This window comes from Pseudogymnoascus destructans (assembly GCF_001641265.1).
Source record: "Pseudogymnoascus destructans isolate 20631-21 unplaced genomic scaffold scaffold_15, whole genome shotgun sequence".
Classification (NCBI taxonomy): Eukaryota; Fungi; Ascomycota; class Leotiomycetes; order Thelebolales; family Thelebolaceae; genus Pseudogymnoascus; species Pseudogymnoascus destructans.
Window position 1 is genome coordinate 590,923 of NW_020167534.1, and position 21,238 is coordinate 612,160.

At 48.4% G+C, this 21,238-nt stretch overlaps 9 protein-coding genes across 9 annotated transcripts; 3 read left to right on the top strand and 6 right to left on the bottom strand.

Moving 5' to 3' along the window:
• Window positions 1-53: 53 nt before the first annotated feature.
• On the top strand, window positions 54-1,188 carry RPL28 (ribosomal 60S subunit protein L28). Its single transcript, XM_024468332.1, has 3 exons — window positions 54-301; window positions 457-655; window positions 740-1,188. Exons 1-3 carry the CDS (start codon window positions 270-272, stop codon window positions 956-958), a joined length of 450 nt encoding a protein of 149 aa, XP_024322827.1. The 5' UTR covers window positions 54-269; the 3' UTR covers window positions 959-1,188.
• VC83_04704 (uncharacterized protein) lies at window positions 1,189-2,937 on the bottom strand. The gene is made up of 2 exons (XM_024468333.1): window positions 2,533-2,937; window positions 1,189-2,472 (listed from the first exon to the last, which is right to left on the bottom strand). Exons 1-2 carry the CDS (start codon window positions 2,831-2,833, stop codon window positions 1,334-1,336), a joined length of 1,440 nt encoding a protein of 479 aa, XP_024322830.1. The 5' UTR covers window positions 2,834-2,937; the 3' UTR covers window positions 1,189-1,333.
• A 113-nt stretch (window positions 2,938-3,050) lies between these two features.
• Window positions 3,051-7,018, top strand: YCS4 (Condensin complex subunit). Its single transcript, XM_024468334.1, has 3 exons — window positions 3,051-3,395; window positions 3,477-6,666; window positions 6,723-7,018. The coding sequence occupies exons 1-3, from the start codon at window positions 3,163-3,165 to the stop codon at window positions 6,891-6,893; spliced, it is 3,594 nt and encodes a 1,197-aa protein (XP_024322833.1). The 5' UTR covers window positions 3,051-3,162; the 3' UTR covers window positions 6,894-7,018.
• A 1-nt stretch (window position 7,019) lies between these two features.
• On the bottom strand, window positions 7,020-8,217 carry MAM33 (Mitochondrial acidic protein mam33). Its single transcript, XM_024468335.1, has 2 exons — window positions 7,720-8,217; window positions 7,020-7,666 (listed from the first exon to the last, which is right to left on the bottom strand). Exons 1-2 carry the CDS (start codon window positions 8,070-8,072, stop codon window positions 7,171-7,173), a joined length of 849 nt encoding a protein of 282 aa, XP_024322834.1. The 5' UTR covers window positions 8,073-8,217; the 3' UTR covers window positions 7,020-7,170.
• A 72-nt stretch (window positions 8,218-8,289) lies between these two features.
• VC83_04708 (uncharacterized protein) lies at window positions 8,290-9,250 on the bottom strand (the record flags this gene model as incomplete). The annotated part of the gene is made up of 5 exons (XM_024468336.1): window positions 8,290-8,586; window positions 8,635-8,768; window positions 8,817-8,904; window positions 8,958-9,044; window positions 9,100-9,250. The coding sequence occupies 5 exons, from the start codon at window positions 9,248-9,250 to the stop codon at window positions 8,438-8,440; spliced, it is 609 nt and encodes a 202-aa protein (XP_024322835.1). The 3' UTR covers window positions 8,290-8,437.
• EXO1 (Rad2 nuclease) lies at window positions 9,225-12,230 on the top strand. Its single transcript, XM_024468337.1, has 2 exons — window positions 9,225-9,563; window positions 9,613-12,230. Exon 2 carries the CDS (start codon window positions 9,763-9,765, stop codon window positions 11,971-11,973), a length of 2,211 nt encoding a protein of 736 aa, XP_024322836.1. The 5' UTR covers window positions 9,225-9,563; window positions 9,613-9,762; the 3' UTR covers window positions 11,974-12,230.
• A 276-nt stretch (window positions 12,231-12,506) lies between these two features.
• Window positions 12,507-15,423, bottom strand: VC83_04710 (uncharacterized protein). Its single transcript, XM_024468338.1, has 2 exons — window positions 14,766-15,423; window positions 12,507-14,699 (listed from the first exon to the last, which is right to left on the bottom strand). The coding sequence occupies exons 1-2, from the start codon at window positions 14,848-14,850 to the stop codon at window positions 13,231-13,233; spliced, it is 1,554 nt and encodes a 517-aa protein (XP_024322862.1). The 5' UTR covers window positions 14,851-15,423; the 3' UTR covers window positions 12,507-13,230.
• Window positions 15,424-15,710: 287 nt separating this feature from the next.
• Window positions 15,711-18,341, bottom strand: MSS4 (Phosphatidylinositol-4-phosphate 5-kinase). Its single transcript, XM_024468339.1, has 2 exons — window positions 16,978-18,341; window positions 15,711-16,919 (listed from the first exon to the last, which is right to left on the bottom strand). Exons 1-2 carry the CDS (start codon window positions 18,114-18,116, stop codon window positions 15,905-15,907), a joined length of 2,154 nt encoding a protein of 717 aa, XP_024322861.1. The 5' UTR covers window positions 18,117-18,341; the 3' UTR covers window positions 15,711-15,904.
• An 860-nt stretch (window positions 18,342-19,201) lies between these two features.
• VC83_04712 (uncharacterized protein) lies at window positions 19,202-21,005 on the bottom strand. Its single transcript, XM_024468340.1, has 5 exons — window positions 20,644-21,005; window positions 20,521-20,547; window positions 20,375-20,397; window positions 20,151-20,278; window positions 19,202-19,978 (listed from the first exon to the last, which is right to left on the bottom strand). Exons 1-5 carry the CDS (start codon window positions 20,707-20,709, stop codon window positions 19,623-19,625), a joined length of 600 nt encoding a protein of 199 aa, XP_024322584.1. The 5' UTR covers window positions 20,710-21,005; the 3' UTR covers window positions 19,202-19,622.
• Window positions 21,006-21,238: the final 233 nt, after the last annotated feature.

Genomic DNA, 21,238 nt, shown 5'->3' on the forward strand with positions numbered 1-21,238 from the left:
GAATTCGCAGTTTTTTTTAATAAAGCTTTCGTATACTCAGTTTTAATGGAATATATTTCGATTACACTTTTGATAGCGCCTTCAAACGATTGTCAAATCGCTATATTGAGAATGTCGTCGTCACTCACTATCGCTCCTATCCGCGGTAGGGTTTCCAGCCCTGACTGATAAGCGAACGCGCTAGCAATTGTTGAAGTCGAGCAAATTGAAGATTGTGTACTGAGATTTGAAGGTCATCGACAAATTTACGGCACTCGACATCCTCGACAATGCCTACCCATCTTTCGAAGACCCGCAAACAGTACGTCTGAACCAGATCTCCACGAATCTACTATCATCGGCATCAATGCAAATTGAGCGATGATGCGCCCCTCAGTGAAAGCTCGAGGGTGAGCGCCGGGGCGAAGCTTTAGCCTCGTTAGAATTTTGTCGTACACTGTACTGACATTTTCATAGCCGCGGTCATGTCTCCGCCGGTAAGGGACGTGTAGGAAAGCACCGCAAGCATCCAGGTGGTCGTGGTCTCGCTGGTGGTCAGCACCACCACCGTACCAACATGGACAAATACCATCCTGGTTACTTCGGTAAGGTTGGTATGCGTTACTTCCACAAGCAACAAAACCACTTCTGGAAGCCAGTCGTCAACCTCGACAAGGTATGCATACTCCCGGATATTTTGCCCCGCGACAAAGGGCCAAGCCGTGTCGTGGTGGAGAGAATGGTGGCTAATAGACCGCAGCTCTGGTCGCTCGTCCCCGCTGAGAAGCGTGAGGAGTACCTCCAGGCCAAGAACACCGACACCGTCCCAGTCATCGACCTCCTCCCCCTCGGATACTCCAAGGTCCTCGGAAAGGGTCGCCTGCCAAACATCCCAATTGTCGTCCGCGCCAGATGGGTCTCCAAGCTCGCTGAGAAGAAGATCACCGAGGCCGGTGGTGTCGTTGAGTTGGTTGCGTAAATGGGTTTATGATACAGGGTTGTTATTCTAGTCGGTATTTCATGGCATGAAAGGATTGGCATGATGGCTACGGCTATCGGAGTTCGATCAATGATATCAAAACACATCACGAACAATTTTTACCCTTATGTGACTGCAGCTGCGTTTGACTCCATGAGAACTCTTCGAAAAAATTGGGCCGAAGATCCTTCATTCTCCAACATGTTAAATCTCAAAAACTTTCTTTTGTATGTGATTATTACAGTGCTTCTATAATCGTGGTATCTCTAGCTGCTGAGCAACGTCTTAAACGCCTGGAATGAACCATGATGAAGCCTACCCTATGCAATGCCCCTTAAATGCCGTCCCCAACTCCCCAAAAACATTTGTCGCTCGTCATATCATATTTATCTCGTCCCCATCTTCGTCCTCCGTAGCTGCATCTTTCTCTCTCAAAAAAGGATGCTCCAGTGCTTCCGCTGCACTTATCCGCTTGTTTGGATCCAAATCAAAGCAGCGTTCCAAGAATCGTATCGCTAGTTTCTCCTCATCACTCAACGAGACATCCTTCCCATTGGCATCGTTTTCTGTCCTGCACGTGCTCCACAGAATAATCTTCTCGAGGCTGAATCCCTGTTGCCCGACTGTTGGGATGTTGGTCTCGAAGACAGTTCCGTGTAGGAGTGCCCCTTGCTTCATACGTTTCGAGCCGAAGATTGTTGAAATCTCAATCGTGGCCTCAACGTCATCTGCCGAGTTGAAGAAGGGGAAGCGTCGTGACAGGATAGTGAGGAGGATGACACCCACGGACCAGATGTCGATCTTGGTTGTTTGTGCCGTGCATTTAAAGAGAACCTCTGGCGCACGGAAACCACGGGTTCCGGCACGGTTCGCTCGACGAGAAGGGCGAGTGTCCTGTTTAGGATAGCCAGCTGCAGGCCCATTGGACGCCGCAACGCTGTTATTGATATGCCGCCGACGATCAACAGAATGTTGCTGGCATAGACAGGGCTTGCTCTCCGTGCCTTCGCGCTCAGCAAGACCGAAATCGACAAGCACGCCGTGCCGCCTTGACGGCTCGTAAAGAAAGTTTGTGGGTTTGATGTCACGGTGTAGAATTCCCTGCTTGTGGACTGCGGCGAGGGCAACGAAGAGGGAGCGGAAGTAGATACGCATATCTGGGATGGTCATCTTCCGGAAATACTCTCGGAAGTCGGAGTGCTTAAAGTAGGGAAGGACGGCCACCACTTGGTCGGTGTGACGGTAGGCTGATATGAGCGGGCAAACGGATAGACAACCGCGGAGATCGTTCAGGAGATCCAGCTCGTTGAGGATGCGGGACGGACTGCTGGTAACATAGATTTGCTTAATGGCAACAAACTTGGGCTTTCGACGGATAGTTTCAACAGAGCCTCTTTTTAATTCTGGCGCAGCCCATTTGGCGTTCTTCTCGATCTCCTTTTGTTCCAAATCCCAGCTGTTTTCAAACATGTCATAATTCAGATCCTCCGCCTTATAAACGGTGGAAAATGTGCCTGCATGCATTATCGTTAGAATCCAACCCGACAACAGTTCAAAAATATAAGAAAACTAGCCTTCTCCAATTCGATTTATAAGCCTGAATCGATCTTTAATGCCTTTGAACGTTGCCACGAATTTGTCCATGTCCTCTTGAACTGCGGGGTCGACTTCCTCTTCACTCTCCTCGGACCACTCGGAGTACGCATCCGTCTCCAATTCGGCTTGCTGAGCCCATCCCATCTCTTCATTCTCTATCATTTGGTCATGAGTCTCCTCGTCTGCGGAGTCCTCAATCTCTGGGTCTTTGTCGTTTATGCCAAATTGGGCAGGTCGTGCATAGTCTTCCACCACGCTCATTGCGGCTTGTGAAGTCATACTGTTCAGAACCAGTATTGTTTATTGCAGTTACCCTGGTCCTATACTAGGAGCCACAACAGTATAAATTTGCCCTAACAATTACCGAAATTCGAATCTTCGAGGCGTTCGCGGTTCGCGACGGAGAACGCGGTCTTATCAACAGTTGACTAGACTCGGTTAGGAACGAAAATCAACAATCGCGACCACCCATCGTCCACGGTGATTATCATAAACAATCTCATCTGTCACAACAAGTTAGCAACGACAAACGATACCTGCTTTGTTTGAAGCTGACGAACGTTTGGCTGTAAGGCATATTTGCCGCGCACTTGGAATTATTCGCAATCATGGACAATATCGACTTTGACATCAATGATGCGCTCAAGCATTACATGAGCGATCCCACGAACATACACACCCCAGAAGCCGATTCGAACCTCACCGACTGCGAAAACGACCCCGAAGCCTTTACGAACTCATTGATAAACAGTATCTTGAATCCTATTGTGGATTCTGTGGCAGAGAACCCAGATGCTATCACGAGAATTTCTTCGTTCGACTCTTTGCAGTTCCTTTTAAAGTGTGCCCCAACTTCCATTACTGCTTTAGACCCCCACATCTCCTCCCAAAGCCCAAGTCCTAAACTTTTCCTTCTTTCTAGATCAACGTCCATACTCCCGCCACATGCCCTGGGCAAAGTCCTAGACCTCGTCGTCTCGGGCTTGTCCGCCGAAGCCGATATAATCAGCAATGATCTCGAGTCGGACGAGCAGGACATTATCGCACACCACAAACGACTTCTGGAAATCTTCGGATTTCTGTTGCAATGGACGTTGGCAGCTGTCGAAACGAAGGCAGCGGAGAAGCCTACAACAACACCAGCAGCAAGAGGCAGAGGCAAGGCTGCCAAGCCAAAGGCTTCAGCAAAAGACGCCAACTGGGACTCGTCAGCGCAACTACAGGTTGCTCTCGAAGTCATGTGCAAGGTTCTGAAGCTCAAGCTCTCGAAGATTTTCCTCACTACATCTGAACGCGATACATTTATTGGCTTACTTACAAGGCCGGCATACTTGGTTCTGGAGAGCGAGCAACGTGTCAAGAGCACAGCAATCTGCATGCATGTTTTCAAGGTTTTGTGCATTGCAGTGAAGCATCATGGGCACGCTTATGCTGCCCAGATCTCCATTGTGCAGAATTTAACATATTTTGAGCATCTATCGGAGCCTATGGCAGAATTCCTACATATCCTTGCTGAGCAGTACGACTATCCCCAATTGGCAGATGAGGTCCTTAGGGAGCTTAGCAATAAAGAATTTAACAGCAATGACACGAAGGGGCCGAAGTCGGTGTCTACTTTCATGGTCAAGTTCTCTGAGCTAGCACCAAGGGTGGTTATCAAACAGATGACCATGATTGCAAAGCAGCTTGATAGCGAATCTTATACCCTGCGTTGTGCTGTTATAGAAGTATGCGGAAACATGGTCGCGGATTTAAGCAAGCAGGAAGAGCGTGGAGAGAACCACAAATCGCAGTTGAACGCCTTCTTCGACGTGCTCGAAGAGCGCTTCCTCGACATCAACCCCTACTCCAGATGTAGAACGATCCAAGTTTATATCAAGCTCTGCGACCTTGAGCAGAAGTTCCCAAAACGCAGACAACGTGCGGCTGAGCTGGCAGCACGAAGTCTTGAAGACAAGAGCAGCAATGTCCGCAGAAATGCAATCAAACTCCTTGGGGCGTTAATCAAAACGCATCCATTCAGCGTCATGCATGGCGGGGAGCTCAATTACCAGGATTGGAATGCCCGTCTGGATGCTGTTGATGCGCAACTGAATGCTTTAAAACCTCCTCCTGAGACCCCTGGATTGGTGGACAAGACTGCGGCAACTGTGGACGAAGCACTCCTTGATGAAGCGACACAAATGGAGACCGACTCTCCCCAAAAGCCTATGACTGATAGCCAGAAAATTGCGGCGGTTCAGAAAGCTCAAGAGGAAGCAGCGACGTTCGAAGCAATTGGCAAACTGACGCTCACAAGAAGATATTACGTCGAAGCGTTGAAGTTTATTGAAGTCTTGCACGGAGCAACAACAACCATCTGCCAATTACTTGGCTCTAAGAATAAGAGCGAGGTGATAGAGGCGATGGACTATTTCAAAATCGGTGACGCCTACAAGATCGAGCAAAACAAGTTGGGCATTCGACGCATGCTCCGGCTCATTTGGACAAAGGGAAACAGCGATGAAGGAAAGGGTGTTCAGTCCCACCTAATTGATTGTTACAAGACATTGTTCTTTGAAGCACCGGACTCCTTCAGCGCAAATGATGCGGCGAATTACATCGCGAGGAATATGATCAGTTTGACATTCGGAGCGACTCCGGCTGAGCTTACATCGTTGGAGCAGCTTTTAAGCACCATGATGAAAGCAGGCCACGTTTCTGAAACTGTGATTTCGAAGCTTTGGCGGGTGTACGGTGTACAGAAAAAGGAAATTTCAAAGAGCCAACGCCGTGGTGCAATTATTGTGCTTGGTATGTTAGCCACAGCAAGCCCTGATATCGTTGTTGGCGAGCTGGAGACAATGCTTCAAATCGGGTTAGGAGGACTCGGAAGAAGGGACCTTCAGCTTGCTAAATATACGTGTATCGCCTTGCGCCGGATCAGTCCAACAGGGCGCCAATCCCAGGAGTCGGGTTCCAAATTTTCAAAGCTCTCCAACGACCACGCGGTTCTCTCCAAGCTTGCTTCGATAATTGAAGTAGAGTCTGATAGCAAAGAATGGTATGGTGTTGCGGAGCAGGCTATCAGCGCCATATACGCCCTATCCAAACACCCAGATACACTGTGCTCGGAGATCTTGCGAAGGAAGACGAAGCATGTTTTCCAGAAGCGTCAAAAATCAGAGGCGCCTGCGCCTGCTGCTGACCCAGATGCCATGGACGTTGATATGATGGACGTTGACGAAGGGGCACCACCAACCCCCCCACAAGAAGAAGAAGAGCCAGCCGAGCCTGGCCAGAAAGGATCTATTGCATTGTCTCAGCTGCTGTTCATTGTGGGCCATGTCGCTATCAAGCAAATAGTTCACTTAGAGCTTTGTGAATTAGACTTCAAGAGGCGAAAAAATGAAAAGGACAAGGTTAAGCCTGCCGAAACTCCAGCAGAGAAGCAGGCTAAGGAAGACACTGATGATCTCGACCTGATTGGCGGAACTACGGAGGACGACTTCACGGAAGCTATGGCACATATTAGAGAGCGAGAGCTTCTCTATGGCCCGGACTCTTTACTAGCCAACTTTGGCCCCCTCGTGGCCGAGATCTGCTCAAACAACACTAGCTACAAAGACCGTAACCTTCAAGCCGCAGCCACGCTTTGTTTAGCAAAGCTTATGTGCGTCAGTTCCGAGTACTGCGAACAGAACCTCCCTCTGCTGATTACGATCCTTGAGCGCTCTAAGGATCCCATTACCCGCTCCAACGTCGTCATTGCGCTTGGAGACATGGCCGTCTGCTTCAACCACCTCATCGACGAGAACACGGACTTCCTATATCGCCGCTTGAATGACAAGGATGCTAGTGTTAAGCGTACTTGTTTGATGACGTTGACATTCCTGATCTTGGCTGGCCAAGTGAAGGTCAAGGGTCAACTTGGAGAGATGGCGAAGTGCCTCGAGGATGAGGATAAGAGGATTGCCGATCTCAGTCGCATGTTCTTCACTGAGCTTAGTACCAAAGACAATGCAGTCTATAATCACTTCGTGGATATGTTCAGTTTGCTTTCGGCTGAGAAGGACTTGGAGGAAGACGCCTTGAAGAGGATTATCAAGTTCTTGGCTGGCTTTATCGAAAAGGTAAAGAAACACTCTGGGAATTGAATTTGTGAAAACATTGTGCTAATACTATGCAGGATAAACATGCTAAGCAGCTGGCTGATAAGCTGGCAGCTAGGCTGGCGAGATGCGAGAGTGAGAGGCAGTGGAATGATGTGGCATACGCTCTAAGCCTGCTCCAGCACAAGAATGAGGAAATAACGAAGACAGTTGCGGGAGGCTTTAGGGTTGTACAGGTGAATGCTTAAAGACATGTAGGCTGATATTATTATGACGGGTTTGGCGTTTGGTCTCTAGGCAGTAATGATTACATGACTTGCTCATAGTCCACAAACAATACCATGCACAAATAATATTTTCAATCATAACCCGGGTGGTTTGCCAATAATTTGATACTCTAAAATAGAACTATGAGACATCCTAGGCCCAAATCCGCCATCTATCATCGTACACTAATATTATACACGTTTCGCCATTAGAGTGGATATGTAAAAGACAAGCATGAAAGTATCACCAATCCCCCATTTAAGCCTCAACGAAGCCCTTGACATTTGCCAGCCACGTCAGATACTCCTTCTGCTCCTTCATGTCTATGTAATCAGGGGCGAAGAGGGCCAGAGCGGTGTTGATGCCTCTCTCGTCCAGGTATCTCTCCAAAGTAATTTGGAGATCCTCATCAAGGTTGCCGAATGGTGGGCCAACGTAGAGATCCTGTCTGGTGTGTGCCAGCTCAGCAGTCTTGGCGCGTGCCTGCGCGGCATCCTTGTAGTAGTAGACGTTGTCGATGATGATTTGTCCATCCTGGGCAATAGTCTCGACGGCGAGGGCGCCCTTGCTTGCCTTCTCGATGATAACGTTGACGCGGACTGGGAAGGAGTCTGGGGCCTCGGGCTCGCCCTCCTCCTCTGCAAGTTCCTTCTCTTGCTGATCAATATCCTCCTCATCGGCCATGGCCCGGTCCGCGTAGTCGGCTTCAGGGTCGATGGCGTTCAAGTCGGCAACGGAAAAGGAGACGCGGATACTTTTACGTTCTTTTAGCACCATACTTTCTCATCAGGAAAGAAATCTACTCACGATTCATCACCGTACGTCCTCGTCAATACGACTTCCTCCGATCCCTCGACATCTTGGATCTCGAAGGGTCCATTCTTGAGGTATTCTCTAACGCTTTGCGGGACCTCGCTGTTCTCCTTCATCTCTTGCTCCATCGAAATCTCCGACCCAAGCTTGGCAACAAGCTCATCATCAACCTCACCTGCCGTTGCCTTGTACATTCTCGACGTAGAGAATGCGGCAGCGGCTTGTGTGCGGAGTGGCATCCATGATGACTGAATGGAAATAGGAGCTGCTGGGCGGCGAGCAGCAGAGACTATGAGCCTGGAGACGGCGCGCGGAGCTGAGCGCGCAATGGCGCGAAGAGAAAGCATAATTTGAATGCTGGGGCTATGGAATTGGATTATTTTGAGATGAAAGAATGGGATGGTAAATGATGATATCTTCGATCAGACAGTCGTCAGTCAACAGCAACTTTTTAGAGCTCCGGGAGCTAATCCGTGCCACGCCTAGTGGGGTCTAGCGTAATATCAGACCCGCTGGATTATCACCAACTGAACAAAATGGAAGCTCAGATACCAAATTGGAAGTCTCAATAATTACAATAAACGTTTCTTGCACTATAAATCCTGGCTAACTATTGCTATCCATAAAAGCCGCTTCACTTTCACAAATGTTGCGGTATTTTCGCCCAACTCCTTCAGATACACCATATAAACGCCTTCGGATCATTATATCTTCATGTCTGTCCCTTAGGTGGGAAGCTAGATGGCTTCACGGTCCCATTCCTCGCAATTGTCACCCATTTCAGAGTCGGTAGATACGACCAAGTCCCGTCCCATCTATCCAGATACACAGCGTTGTCGGGGATTGTCAGGTCTGGTAGGTCTGTCATAATATCAGCAACAGGTCCACAGGTCCAGAATATTTACTAACAGAAGCCATTCTCCCACTCCTTCTCGTCTTTAGCTATTTTGATCCTCAAAACGTCCTCTCTTGTCGAAGACGGCCTTCCTGCTCGGCGTTGGCCTTTGACTTCGCTGTATTCTTCGTCATGTTGGTGTACGAATCTACCCGTCGAATTAGTACACACCGTATAAATGCATGAAGAGACATACTCTTCGATTAGTGGCGTAATTTGTTCCATCGTCAATTCCTTCCCATCATTCTTGCGCACAGCTTCCTGGAAATAAGCTGCCCGAACAACTGATCATCGTCATTAGTGTTGACCCGAGAACCACAAAAGCCACAGCACTCACTCAGAGGCTGGTTATCCTTCCTCTTTGCCGTTCCTACTCGTTTGAGCTTCTCATCTCTGTTACTCGCGCGGCGAAGGCGCATGGAGTCTGCCATGGATTTTTAGTACAGAAGGTAGCTGATGGAAATGTGTGGGGCGCGAACCTCTGGAGTTTTCATGAAGGGCATGAATATCGCTGCCCTTCTTGTTAATCTTCTTCCGGGTCTTTTGAAGTCCTTTCGGCATCTTGAGTACGAGGAAAGCGTAGTCGTTATCGTAGATTACCTCAGTCGGCGATGTTAAAAGTTCCCTCATTTTCAACTTTCCTTATCGTACATCGCAATCTTCTAGTGCCAAAATTGTGGGCGCGGCCCGTTTCCATGCCGACGTGGAGCGACGCGACCAGGCGTCTAGACGCGATTTATGACCCTTGAAGCCCTGGATAGTTTGAGGGGTGATAGCCACTGTGACACGACGACCTTACTTTCAGGACCCAGAGCACCTTCAGCATTGCACTTCTTCCAGTTGCCATATATTTGCCCACCAATGCTCATGCTCATGCGGTAGTCGACATTCCACAAGTCGCTGCGTCTCCCCCACGGCCCCTTGTGACCAATGGGTATCAGCGGTATGCTATACTCCGAGTTGAACATGGAAAGCAAGCTGACATCGTGCAGGGCTACTGCCATTGCTCAAGTCTATACATAAGCCATGTAATCTCAAGAAGTTTGCGGGGCAGACAATAGGTGTAGATGCCTACGGATGGCTCCACAGGGGTACAATATCTTGTACCATGGATTTGGTGATGGGGAAGCCAACAAGAAAGTATGTATTTGCGGATAGTTGATGATGACATGCTAACAAGGACCAGATTTGTTGATTTTGCCATGCACCGGGTACGAATGCTTCAGCATTTCGGCGTCATACCGTTTTTAATTTTCGATGGAGATTACCTCCCCAGCAAGGCGGCTACCGAGGCGGACCGCAATAAAAGACGAGCAGCCAGCAAAACTCTTGGGTTGGAGCTATTGAATGCAGGAAAAGTCGCACAAGCCAATCTCGAACTCCAGAAAGCGGTTGATGTTACTCCTGAAATGGCCAGGCAGCTCATCGACGAATTGAACATGGCGGGGGTCCAGTATATTGTCGCACCATACGAAGCAGATGCACAGATGGTATACCTCGAGAAAAAGGGGGTTATTGATGGCATTCTATCTGAAGACTCAGATCTCTTGGTTTTTGGTGCTAAGTGCCTCCTGACAAAACTTGATCAGTATGGAAATTGTATCGAAATAAACCAGGCGGATTTCAGTGCTTGCCGTGATATAAACCTAGCTGGGTGGAGCGAAAAGGAGTTCAGGCAGATGGCAATTTTGAGCGGATGCGACTACCTTTCCAGTATCACGAATATGGGCCTGAAAACGGCTTATCGAATGATACGAAAGCACAAAAATGTCGAGAAAGTCATACGCATGCTACAATTTGATGGCAAATACCATGTGCCAAAGGATTACCTCGACAACTTCTATCAAGCGGAACTAACGTTTTTGCATCAACGTGTGTTTTGTCCGATAGCTAATAAAGTTGTGTTTCACACGGAGCCAGAGCAACCCATCGATGAAGAAAAGTTAACGTTTATTGGGGCGCATGTCGAAGCAGAAATAGCAAAGAAAGTTGCAACTGGAGAACTTAACCCAATGACAAAGGAGGTAATTGTAACTCACCAAAGAGTGCCCGCAGAGTCTCCAAGAACGCCATGGATGGCAAAGTCACAGCTCCGGGCATCAGTTTCGTCACAAGATCTAAAGAAGGGGGTTAGCATCGATCAATTTTTCAAGCCAAGACGGGTTCCCCTAGCAGAACTTGACATCAACTGTTTCACCCCGTCCCCCTCTCAGCAGAATGCTCTCCTTCGGAATCCCGGGCCCTGGGAAGCAACACCCGTACCACGACCGCACCTGAGTCGATCTGCAACTCAACCAGAGCCACAACTACCACCTCCAAGGTCGGCACCTCCTCGATCTCAGACTAGCAGAACGCTATCGGCCAGTTTTCAATCAGAGCCTAGACCTCACAAGAGGCCTAGGTTATGCTCAGATGGTATTACAGGCGACACTCCAAGTGGGGGCCGTAGCCGATTCTTTGAGTCAACGACGGATCTAAGCCCATCAGTTGGACGAACCGCTAAGAGCAGAAAATCGGAAAGCGATGTATACATATATTCTGACGATTCTTTTGAAGATGCAATGCTTAGTCTCCCTGACTTCGACGGCTTCAAGCATGATTCTGGTAAGAAGATGCAGGTGTTTAAAGAGGATAACAAAATTGGTGATGAAACCGATCCAGCCACCGATCCAACTATACAAGTTTCGACAGCAACAAGCTTCACTTCAATGCCGAGCCTCACCCAGGCAACATCGTTTGCCAGCACCATTGATGATCCACCAACACCCGTTTCAACTGCCCCAACAGCTACGCCTGTGTCCCTCAAATCACGATTTGCGTTCACACCTAAATCTCAATTTTCGACTCTTCCACGCCGCAGCAGCGACGTTGTTACTCCTCCAACCCCAGTCAAGCCATCGCGCATACCGGTCCCTGTCAAATCAGAAACACGTAGCGCATCCACGCCTCTCCAGGCACTAGGATCAAAGGCCCTGAACCGCGCAAATTCCGCTGCTATATTACCAACGCCATCATACACACCCATATCCACCCCAACCGGGTCTCGCAAGATTTCGAGTTTTACTCGCCAGCCGAAACCTAAGCCAGCCGGCCTAGGCGGCTTGCCATTCCCTAAACTTGGAAGAAGCACGGTTAGAAAGCAGTCGTCCCTCAAGATCGCCACTGAGCCAGCCGATATCCCTCTTCCCGCTCACGATGAGGAAGAGAGACTTGCTTTGGCATCTCCCCCAAAGGAGAATATGTGCAAGGCATTTGGGAGCGAGGATCTAATAGTGCACGACAGCGAAGAAGAGGAGCTCCTGAGCCCAGTCGAAAGAGTGAATCTGGGGATATTTGCTTTCGGCGTGAAATAGTGGTGGTTATCAGGCTCAAATTGGTGGCCGGGTGGATATTACTTCTGACGTGGCGTGGCTCTAAAGGCTAAATTTGAAGGAGTTTTCTGGGAGTAGGCGTTAGGGAATATTTTGTAGGGGGACAGGAAATAGCACTACCAAGGTGCTTACTAGGTCGGAGTTCTATAGCATTCAAACGGTGGGCAGGTCTGGTGCGGAGTTTAGCGTCTAGTTCCTTGTTCTATCATCGATAAAGCTTTAAATAGAAGCCATCGGGAATCAATTTATATCTGTTTTCCTATGCTTATGCGACGTGTTACAAATGAAAAGTTGTGGAGACTGGACCGTAGCTAGGAACTCGGACTGTAGGTAAGGACTTGGACTGTAGCTAGGGGATCTCCTATATACGGCTCCCTCTCCTAGGCTAGGAAAGGGACCACCTAGGGGCGCCATACAAGTAAGCGGTCATCTCAAAATTACGCCTATACAAAACCTCGGCTACACGTCACCTCGCAAATACACCCAACAGTAATGTAGTTCATAAGATCCATGTTCTCATATCAACCTTACGCCCATCTATCTACTACCAGCCTTCTCTATGGCTCCCTCCATTGATGCTCCTAAAAAAACGCTTCAAAAAATTTCCCATCGCAATCGCACAAATATATTTCTGCAGTCCTCTCCCCGCCCTTCCTCCCCCATGCGTGGCAAAAAAATATTCACGAGACCTCTCTCTAGGTCTCGGCAGGCGGGTACTGCGTATGTATGTTCGACATCATAACGTACAAATGAAAAGTGAGATGTGTCTGTCGTGTCGTGTATCTGTGTGTCCGATTCTGAGTCCGATTGAGTTGATGATTGATGATGGATAAAATTCGTGGATGCTGGCAAGTTCGTACAGAAATGCCAAGGCTAGGCTATGGAAGTATTAATGTGACGGTCGGAGTAAAGCTGCGCTTCTGAGCTGAAGGTCTCATCTCCCTAACCTTGTACGCCTGCTATGCATGCAAATATATTCGAGTGAGATGTATATGTCCTGTCCGTGGTCTGTCTTTCTATTTCGACGACGCCAGAGCTGCTGCAAGGGCACTTGGTGCCGGGATGCTCAGGTCAACAGTGAATTGCCACTCCCCTGCAATACTGACCCTCAGCGATGCTTTTGGTAATGAATGACGATAAGCAGCTCAAAGATACCCATCAACTTGGTGGCACCACTATGCCTAGCAACATCAAGAGATCCGCAATATAGAGACAGCGGGGTGATCAAATAGAAAATAGCTAATCGGTGCCATTATAATCCCCATTGAAAGACCACACCCCATTTGCCAGGTTTTCAGCCGTGTCGGCAAGCAAAATGACACGACGCTTGTTGCAATACGAAGTCTTGTCCATGATATCAACCCTTAGATTGGCATCAGCCAGTTCCGCTACTGGTTTCTCGAACATCTCTGATAAGTTCTCAACCGCCATCTCCAAGTCCTTCTGGTTGTCTTCGAACATCTCGGTCAAGTTGTTGCGAGCAAGATAGAAGGCGAATGCGTAGGTCCACTTCAAAGTCTGACGACAGGTTTGGAGAGCCTGGGATGCCAAGTTAAGGTATTGGACTTCGATCCAGGAGAGTCCGGACGCTGACTGTAGCTGAACCATCTTTTTCTCGGTCTTCATCGCAATATCCTTATCGAGTTTTGCCGATTGCTCATGGTTGGCATAACGGTTGTAGTAATGAAGATATCGCTCGAGGGACACCCTAGACTTAGCCATAGCATCTCGCGCATCGGATCCGCTGCCCTCTTCGAAGCGATTGCAGTTGTACCAACTCGTTCCGTGCTCCGACCATAGACCCATGCACATCCAGCAGAATTCATGCTTGCACTTTCGGCACGTCATATGGTTGCAACCGCCGTTCTTCTCGATCGTCGAGTTACACTTAGGACACTCCTTTGTGTTGGCGGAGATCCAGTTCGCAGTCTCGGAATCGTCAGCGCACTTCTTAAGCCAGTGCTTTACTAGCTCACAAGGAGCCGGCTGGTGGTCTATGAGAATGCATCCGAAGCAAAAGCGATAGCCACAATCGCAAGCCACTGTAGGTACCACCTTGTCCAGATCACGCTTCTGGATCTTGCATTCCACAGCGTTCACGCAATCTGGAGCTGGGCACCATTTTAGCGCATTCTTGTCCTCGACATAGGTCCGTGTAAGCAATTCGTGGTATCTGTTGTTTAAATCCGATGCCACGAGGAGGTCCATTGACTTCGAATCCATAATCCGCTTGCATCCGTCCTGTGGACACTGGATATGAGCAGCCTCGCCCTCTTCCTTGATCTTCTGTGACAAATATTGTCTATAGCAATCGACACAGTATCTGTGGCCACACTTCATGGCAAATGTCAAGAGCCCCGCTTCGTCCTCGCAGCATATATCGCAAACGAAGCCAGGAATGACTTGTAGTGTAGGCGGCCCTTCGGTGCTAGGCCCTAGCCCAGCCTCCTCCAGGACCTTCTTCGGTCTATCCATATACTCCTCGATCAACCTTTCCTTGTTCCATCGAAAGTGTCGTAATATGATTGCGGCATCCTCCTTCTTTAAGTCGAGAATCATATTAACCTCATCGATTAACTCATCCTGCTGCTTCTGTATATCATCCGGATGGTAAACTTTATATGTAACTTCGAACGGTCTCCTCTTCTCTCTTGAAAACTCTTTCTGCGAGATTTCTAGATCAGGCTCCGGCTCATCGAATCCGAAATCTGTGCCGCACACCTATGTCAGCCTCGTTTCTTCAGCAAACACCAACGTCAACGTCAACAACTCACCATCTCCCGACTCATTGTCCGACTCATCTTGCAGAATATCATCCTCGCTCGACATCCCAGACATGTATTCGTCCGAGTCCGCCATGCTCGTCGTAGTCGCCGGTGGTGAAAGGGCGGAAGCAATACTCTTGCTGGGTGGTAAACTATATGTGATCGAGGACGATAACGCTTCCGCCGCTTTTCGCTTTCTCGTCAGGGGTGAAATGGTGAAGTTTTGGTCGGGAAGTGAGTGGTTTGGTGGTCCAAAGTGGCAACCAAGTCCATCAAGCTCTCGGATCGATCCAACAGAGAGGGGTCGGATTGGTGCACGTGAGGATGACTCAGTACCGGCGTTGTGCACGAGAAAGCTGTTGAAGGGAGCAAGTGAGTCCTTGGTGAGGATTATTATTGTATGATCTTTAAAAGTTGACGTGGTGCACTGCAGACGTGGCGGCTCTTGTTCGTATCAGCCTTGAATTCAACGGAGTGACGCCCAAGGCTTTATCGGCGATCACCCATCAACTGCAATCGGACCCTACTACCACGTGATTACGTGTCACGAGTTATCATGGGTGAGACGGGGCAGGGGCCGATCTTGGCATCGTCATGTCATTTCTTGCACTTTCTGCCTGAGGTAAACTAGTGTCTTCCCCAACGATCCAGATAAGGGATAAGGGACCATGCATATGCAGATACGGTAATACTGAAATTGAACCTGATGGAATCCCTCCTTAATTTGATTTCTGAGAACTGGCTTATTAAAAAGGCCGCACTGATAATTACAGCCCTAAGTGATTAAGAACCTTAATTGTATTCATAGTTACTGTAAACTCTTAAAGCAACAATGGGCTCGCTCTACTAATTATTCCCAAACTCCAGCGCTTCTTCAGTCTCTTCTCGAATCTCTCCTCGTACATCTTTTCGAACCTCGTCTCGAACTTCCTCTCGAACTTCCTCTCGAACTTCCTCTCGAACTTCCTCTCGAACTTCCTCTCGAACTTCCTCTCGAACTTCTTCTCGAGACTTCGTAATGTCCATAACGAATTTGATGAACCGGTCACCGTAAGGAACTGGTGGTATCGGGGATATTTGTTGCTTATCATGAGAAAGTCCTTTCCAGAAATTCTCAAGTCTCTTGACGGTTCCGTACTGCATTTATATTAGCCACAGTCAAGACATGTTGGGAGTGAGTGACTTACGTGGGTGAGCAAATCAATGATGCCCAGATAATATATTTCCTCCCCAGGCGTATTATCCTCGTGTGTGGCCCTAAAGCCCCCATCGTCGCTATAGAACGTAAAGTCTCGTTTACTTGTGTTCTCTTCCATCTGTTCTGGCATTCTGGTGGTTGATTCGCCCATAGGAATGGGCTTCTCGTGTTTGATGATCTTTCGCAATTCATGCGCCTTTCTAGCAGTCTCCAATTTCGAGGGCGTTCTCGTCAAGATAGGATTAGAAGGTAGAATATCGTCCGGCGATGTGTCTCCTCCCGGCTGGAACACCCTGAGCGTCTTATCTCGAAGATTCTCCTGGTTGCCTTTCCCCAAGTCATGTATACCCACAAGCATTGAATAGTCCATAATTTTGAGCTTCTGCAGGAGGTGTACATCCTGCTCCATCTGTTCCAAAAAGATGTTCTTCTTTTCTGGTCCGAATTCGAGGTGGTAATTCCTCCTGAGCCAGTTGAGGTCCTTCAGGGTTGCTCTTGGGTTGTTTACAACATTCTCTTCCTTGTAGTCTCGCCCGATAGTGGAACCTTTCAAGTCAAACGTTTGATGGATGTCCCTATGCGGTGGGAATAGGTTGTTCATGACGACAAAGTGGATTTTACCTCCATATGGCACCTTCACTCTATGCAAGCCGTAGAATTGCGACAAGAGGGTGTTAGGATTCTGCACGACGTGTTGGTAATAGTCCTTGAGGATTTTGCGAAGGAGTTTGTGTTCGGCATGGTGTATGGTTTTGATGATGTACTTGTAATCTCGAGAGAAGTAGAAGAAGCTGCCACTTTTGCCTGGTGATCCGAGTTCTGACAAGATGTACTTGCTTGTCAACGACATGAGATAGTCGGCAGGGTCAATTTTGAAAGTGGCTCGTAGACGTCGGAATATCCATGGTGCATAATCCTTGAATTTGAAATCATACTTTGCCGATGGAGTTAACTCATTACCAGTTCTAGTTCCGGTCAGCTTTCATCCAGGTATATAATGCAGCAATAATAGCTTAGACTTACATGTCAAAGGAAAACTTATGGCGTGCAGTAAAGTCAGCGTCCGTTAGGTCCCTATCCAACTTCGCGTTCGTCCTTGACACAGTAAATCGGATGCCAGTTAACATATTGTATGCTGTGACCCAATTGACATGGTTCTGGTCAACCTTCGTCCCCACAACCACTCTATCCTCGTCTTCTTCATCTCTTCGCTTCCGTTTACTCGCTCTCTTCTGTCGTATTGCTTCTGCCCACCTGAGGGCATCTTCGTCCTGCGCTATATCTTCATGTGGTATATTGGAATGAATGCTTTGGGTATTGCGTCTATTGATGGTGAGAGAACCTCGGCGCATGTTTGACGCGGCTATAGGAGAGAATCGACCAGTCGCCAGTGCAGTTCCATCATCTGTGGATGCACGTAGCACTCGGTGTTTAAGCTGGGGCGGACCGGCAGCGTTCTGTGATGAACCCGACGGTCCAGCGGTGGGGGTCCTAGGATTGTAATCGGGGGAGAGTCGATGTATAGAAGGATTCTGGGCATTCTGGGTTGTCGGAGGCGAGTCGAGATGTTTCATGTTTCCAACCAAAGAACTGGAATAAGTGAGGGGCCCAGTACTTTGCGGATTATAGGATGAGGTAGGAGGGGGCAGCGGTTTATAGCTCTCGTTGTGCCCATTTGCAGCTTGCGATTCGTTGGCTTCGGGTGCAGTCGATTGGGGCTGTAATGGGTATCCATTTGCCAGGCCATACGAGTTCCTTTCTGCCGACAGAGATTTCAATGATCGATTATGTGGCTCCGGGCTCTTTCTTCCATTTTCAGGTATACCGGCCATGCCGACGTTGATAGATAGAGCGCCCGTGTTGCGAACCAGTCGATCCTCCCAACTATTCCTGGCTGGCCTCCCATTTGGCACCGCGTTCAGCCCCGTATCGGTGAACATCCCGCCGTTATCCGGGGGGGTGATCTCGTCATTCATGGAATTGAGGGAGTCGGTAGGAGTCCTAGGCGGTGTCGTCTCATAGTTCGTATGGACAGTCGCCTGTTGTAGTGGCCAATTCTTCAGGGCCGCATTCTCCTGCGATTGTCGGGTGTCGTTGAGGGTTTGAAAGAAGGGGTCATCCAGTGTCCTATTATTCAACTCATCGGAGTGGAATGATGGCATCTCGTTTGCACCGAATGGGATTGCAACGAGGCTAATCGAGGATCAAAGGTGTCGCTGCCGTGTCCACGGGTTGGCACGTAGGGCGATGGCTGTGGCCCTACAGTTGCCACCTGCCGTCCCCTTTGTGGCTCGTCAGCTGAGGGTAGAGAAGTCTTCAATCGATTGTCCCTCTCTCGTCCCTCGATATAACAATGCGTGGTCGTGATAACTTGGGGGTTATGAGGTTGTTGTCACTGCTGAGACCTTCGAACAAGTCGTCTAGCGTCGGTTGTGCGGGAACCTTGGCAAAACACAGCCACCCTTCGTTACTTCTGTCCTGACGATCGTTTCCGCAGATAGGTGCATAAGGACGCGAATCTTTCACTCGTGTGTCTCGATAACTTTGCTTTGACTAGATTATTGAAAGATGATAATTGTTGAGGGAAGCAAAGAAGCTACTGTTGTATTTGGTATATTAACATCTACCAATTCCATCGGGAAATTGAATGTCGTATTGACATGGTTCAGCCACACGACTTGGCCAAGGGGCCAATATATTGCAGCTGAAGAAAATCCAGTCACTCAAAGCACTAATGTGTGAATTACAATCCTGATAAACGCATGTTCTTCACTTAATTGATGCTTTACTTGTTTGCTACTGTTATGTACACCCCTTAGGACATCCCCCCTTTTGTAGTTGCTTGTGGGTGAGCTCCTTGCTTACGACAACACGCTGAAAGCGTCAAATATGTTGGTTTACCTAATTAATACATACTAGGGCTCTTTAAACTTGATGCGATCATCGTGTTACCATATATATAAAATCGTTGACCTATTTAATAGTGTAATTGTTACGGGTTATTAAAGTTGTGATATTAAATGTAGAATATTATATTCTGAATATATATGTAGATTATCTTTGCATGGGATTTAATCGTATTCGCATATATTATATACCAAACTTACGACCTCACTTTCTACTACTTACCAGTAGCACTCTAGAGGCTCTAATGATTGATTATGGCGATGCAACACGCATTTCACTCACATAAACACGACAAGCATCGGAGGAAGAAAGTCATGTAAAAACATAATATTAAAACTGATCAATAATCATCATTGCATCTGGTATAAGTACAAGCCACCCAGTAATAGCATCATCATCCCAGCCCACCACCTCGCGCCAAATTATAACCAGTAAAGCCCCCCATTGTCATAACCCTCAGAAATCCGGCGGTGCAGGATACAGAAAAATCCTCAACACAACCATTACCCATACGAGGTCGGGGATCCCTAGCTACAATAACGCGAAAAAACATGATCCTCCGTGCTTCCCTGGAGTTGCCCAACTCACACCTCATATCCCATGAATATGATAGCAGAAAACCCCATACAAGCATATCCCAACCGAATAAGTCCCGAATAATCAGACACAAGCGATATTAATCACCCTGCCGCGCTGAAACTCCCCAAACGCCACGAAGTCATTGATAGAAAGGGCCATTAAAACATGAACAATGTTCAAGTTCAAGCAGTGGCCTTCTTGGCAGCAGGCTTCTTGGGCGCTGCCTTCTTGGCGACGGGGGTCTTCGCAGTGGTCTTGGTTACGCGGCCGGACTTGGTCTTGCCGAGGACAGTTGGCTTCTCAACGATGGCTGGGACATCCTTCTTAGGAGCAGCCTTCTTGGCAGCTGGCTTCTTTGGCGCAGCCTTCTTTGGTGCGGCGGCCTTTGGCTTAGCGACAGTCTTCTTGGTGGCAGCGGCCTTTGGCTTGGCAGCGGTCTTTGGGGCAGCCTTCTTGGCAGGGGCGGTGGCCTTCTTTGCGGCTGGCTTAGCAGCAGGCTTTGGCTCCTTCTTGGCAAGCTTGGTTCCGCCAGACGATCCTGAAAACATGTTAGTTGAGTTGATCGAGGGAAGTATTAGCCGGGGTAGGTTAAAGGTAAATAGGCCAAAGTAATTACGCACGTCACCAGGTAACAATGCGATATCACGTGGCGAATGGGGAGGCGGGAATAGGACGCGACATCAATAGTGGCGAATTTTGTTAAAACTTACCCTTTGGCTGGTTGAACTCTCCCTTCTCGACACCAGACTTCAACGCCTTGTTGAAGAGCGAGTCGAACATCTTGTCGGTGGCATTGATGTTGTTGTTGGCCTTGACGTACTTCTTCAGGGCAACACGGCTGAAGGAAGGAGCGTTAGCAATCGTTCTCACGTACGCGACGGTAATGCAGAAAACAAAACACGACGCGCAAAAATCAAAGGAGCCAAAAACTAACCTGCTACCATTTCTCTCCTTAAGCTGTATTGAAAAGACGCGTCAGCACATATTCGCGGCATGGTTGGTGTTGTGGTTTCATCGGTCGCAATGCGACTCGATGTCAACAAGCGAGAACGCGCGGACGCGATGCGCCGGATAACTTACGTTGATGATGGCATCCTTAATCATATCCTAAAATCGTAGACCGTCAGTATGAGTAAATGGAGAATGCAATGTGATATTGCGATTATAAAATAGTGTTGTGGTTGGGGAATAGATATAACATACCTGGTATGAGTGACCAGCGGAAGTGGACTTCTTCCCGGCACCAGATTCGGTCTTCTTTGGAGGCATGTTGATGATGGTATGAACGTCAGTTTAAAAGTATTGAGTGTAGTAAAGGATTATCTGAAGATCCAAAGGAACCTTTGATGGGAATTGTCGGTATAATTGTGGATGTGGGGGTTGGTTGTGTACGGGTTTCGAAAAGTTCTCAACATGGAAGTGGGCAGGGCGGCAATTTATATGTTCTTCCCTCGCGAAAGTCTATCGACAGCAGATTCACAGATCACCTCGACGGATATATCGCGCTAACCCGCTTTGGGCCAGAAGTTAGCACCCTTCAAGGCCAAACAACACCAATATCAGCCAATCAGAGCCGAATACAGCCTTCCGCCGCTACAGATCACGCGGTAATTCCAACCGTGGCGTGGTTCAATCCTCGACGTCCCCTCCTCAATTTTGCCCACCCGCTCTCACCCACCACAGTCGGCTTTGGCATCGCCCACATTTTGGCATTTGTTGCGGATGGGAGAGAATCATCGTCAGATCGTGAATGCCATTTTAAAGACTCCGTGAATGTGTTGTGCGAAGCCCATATCTT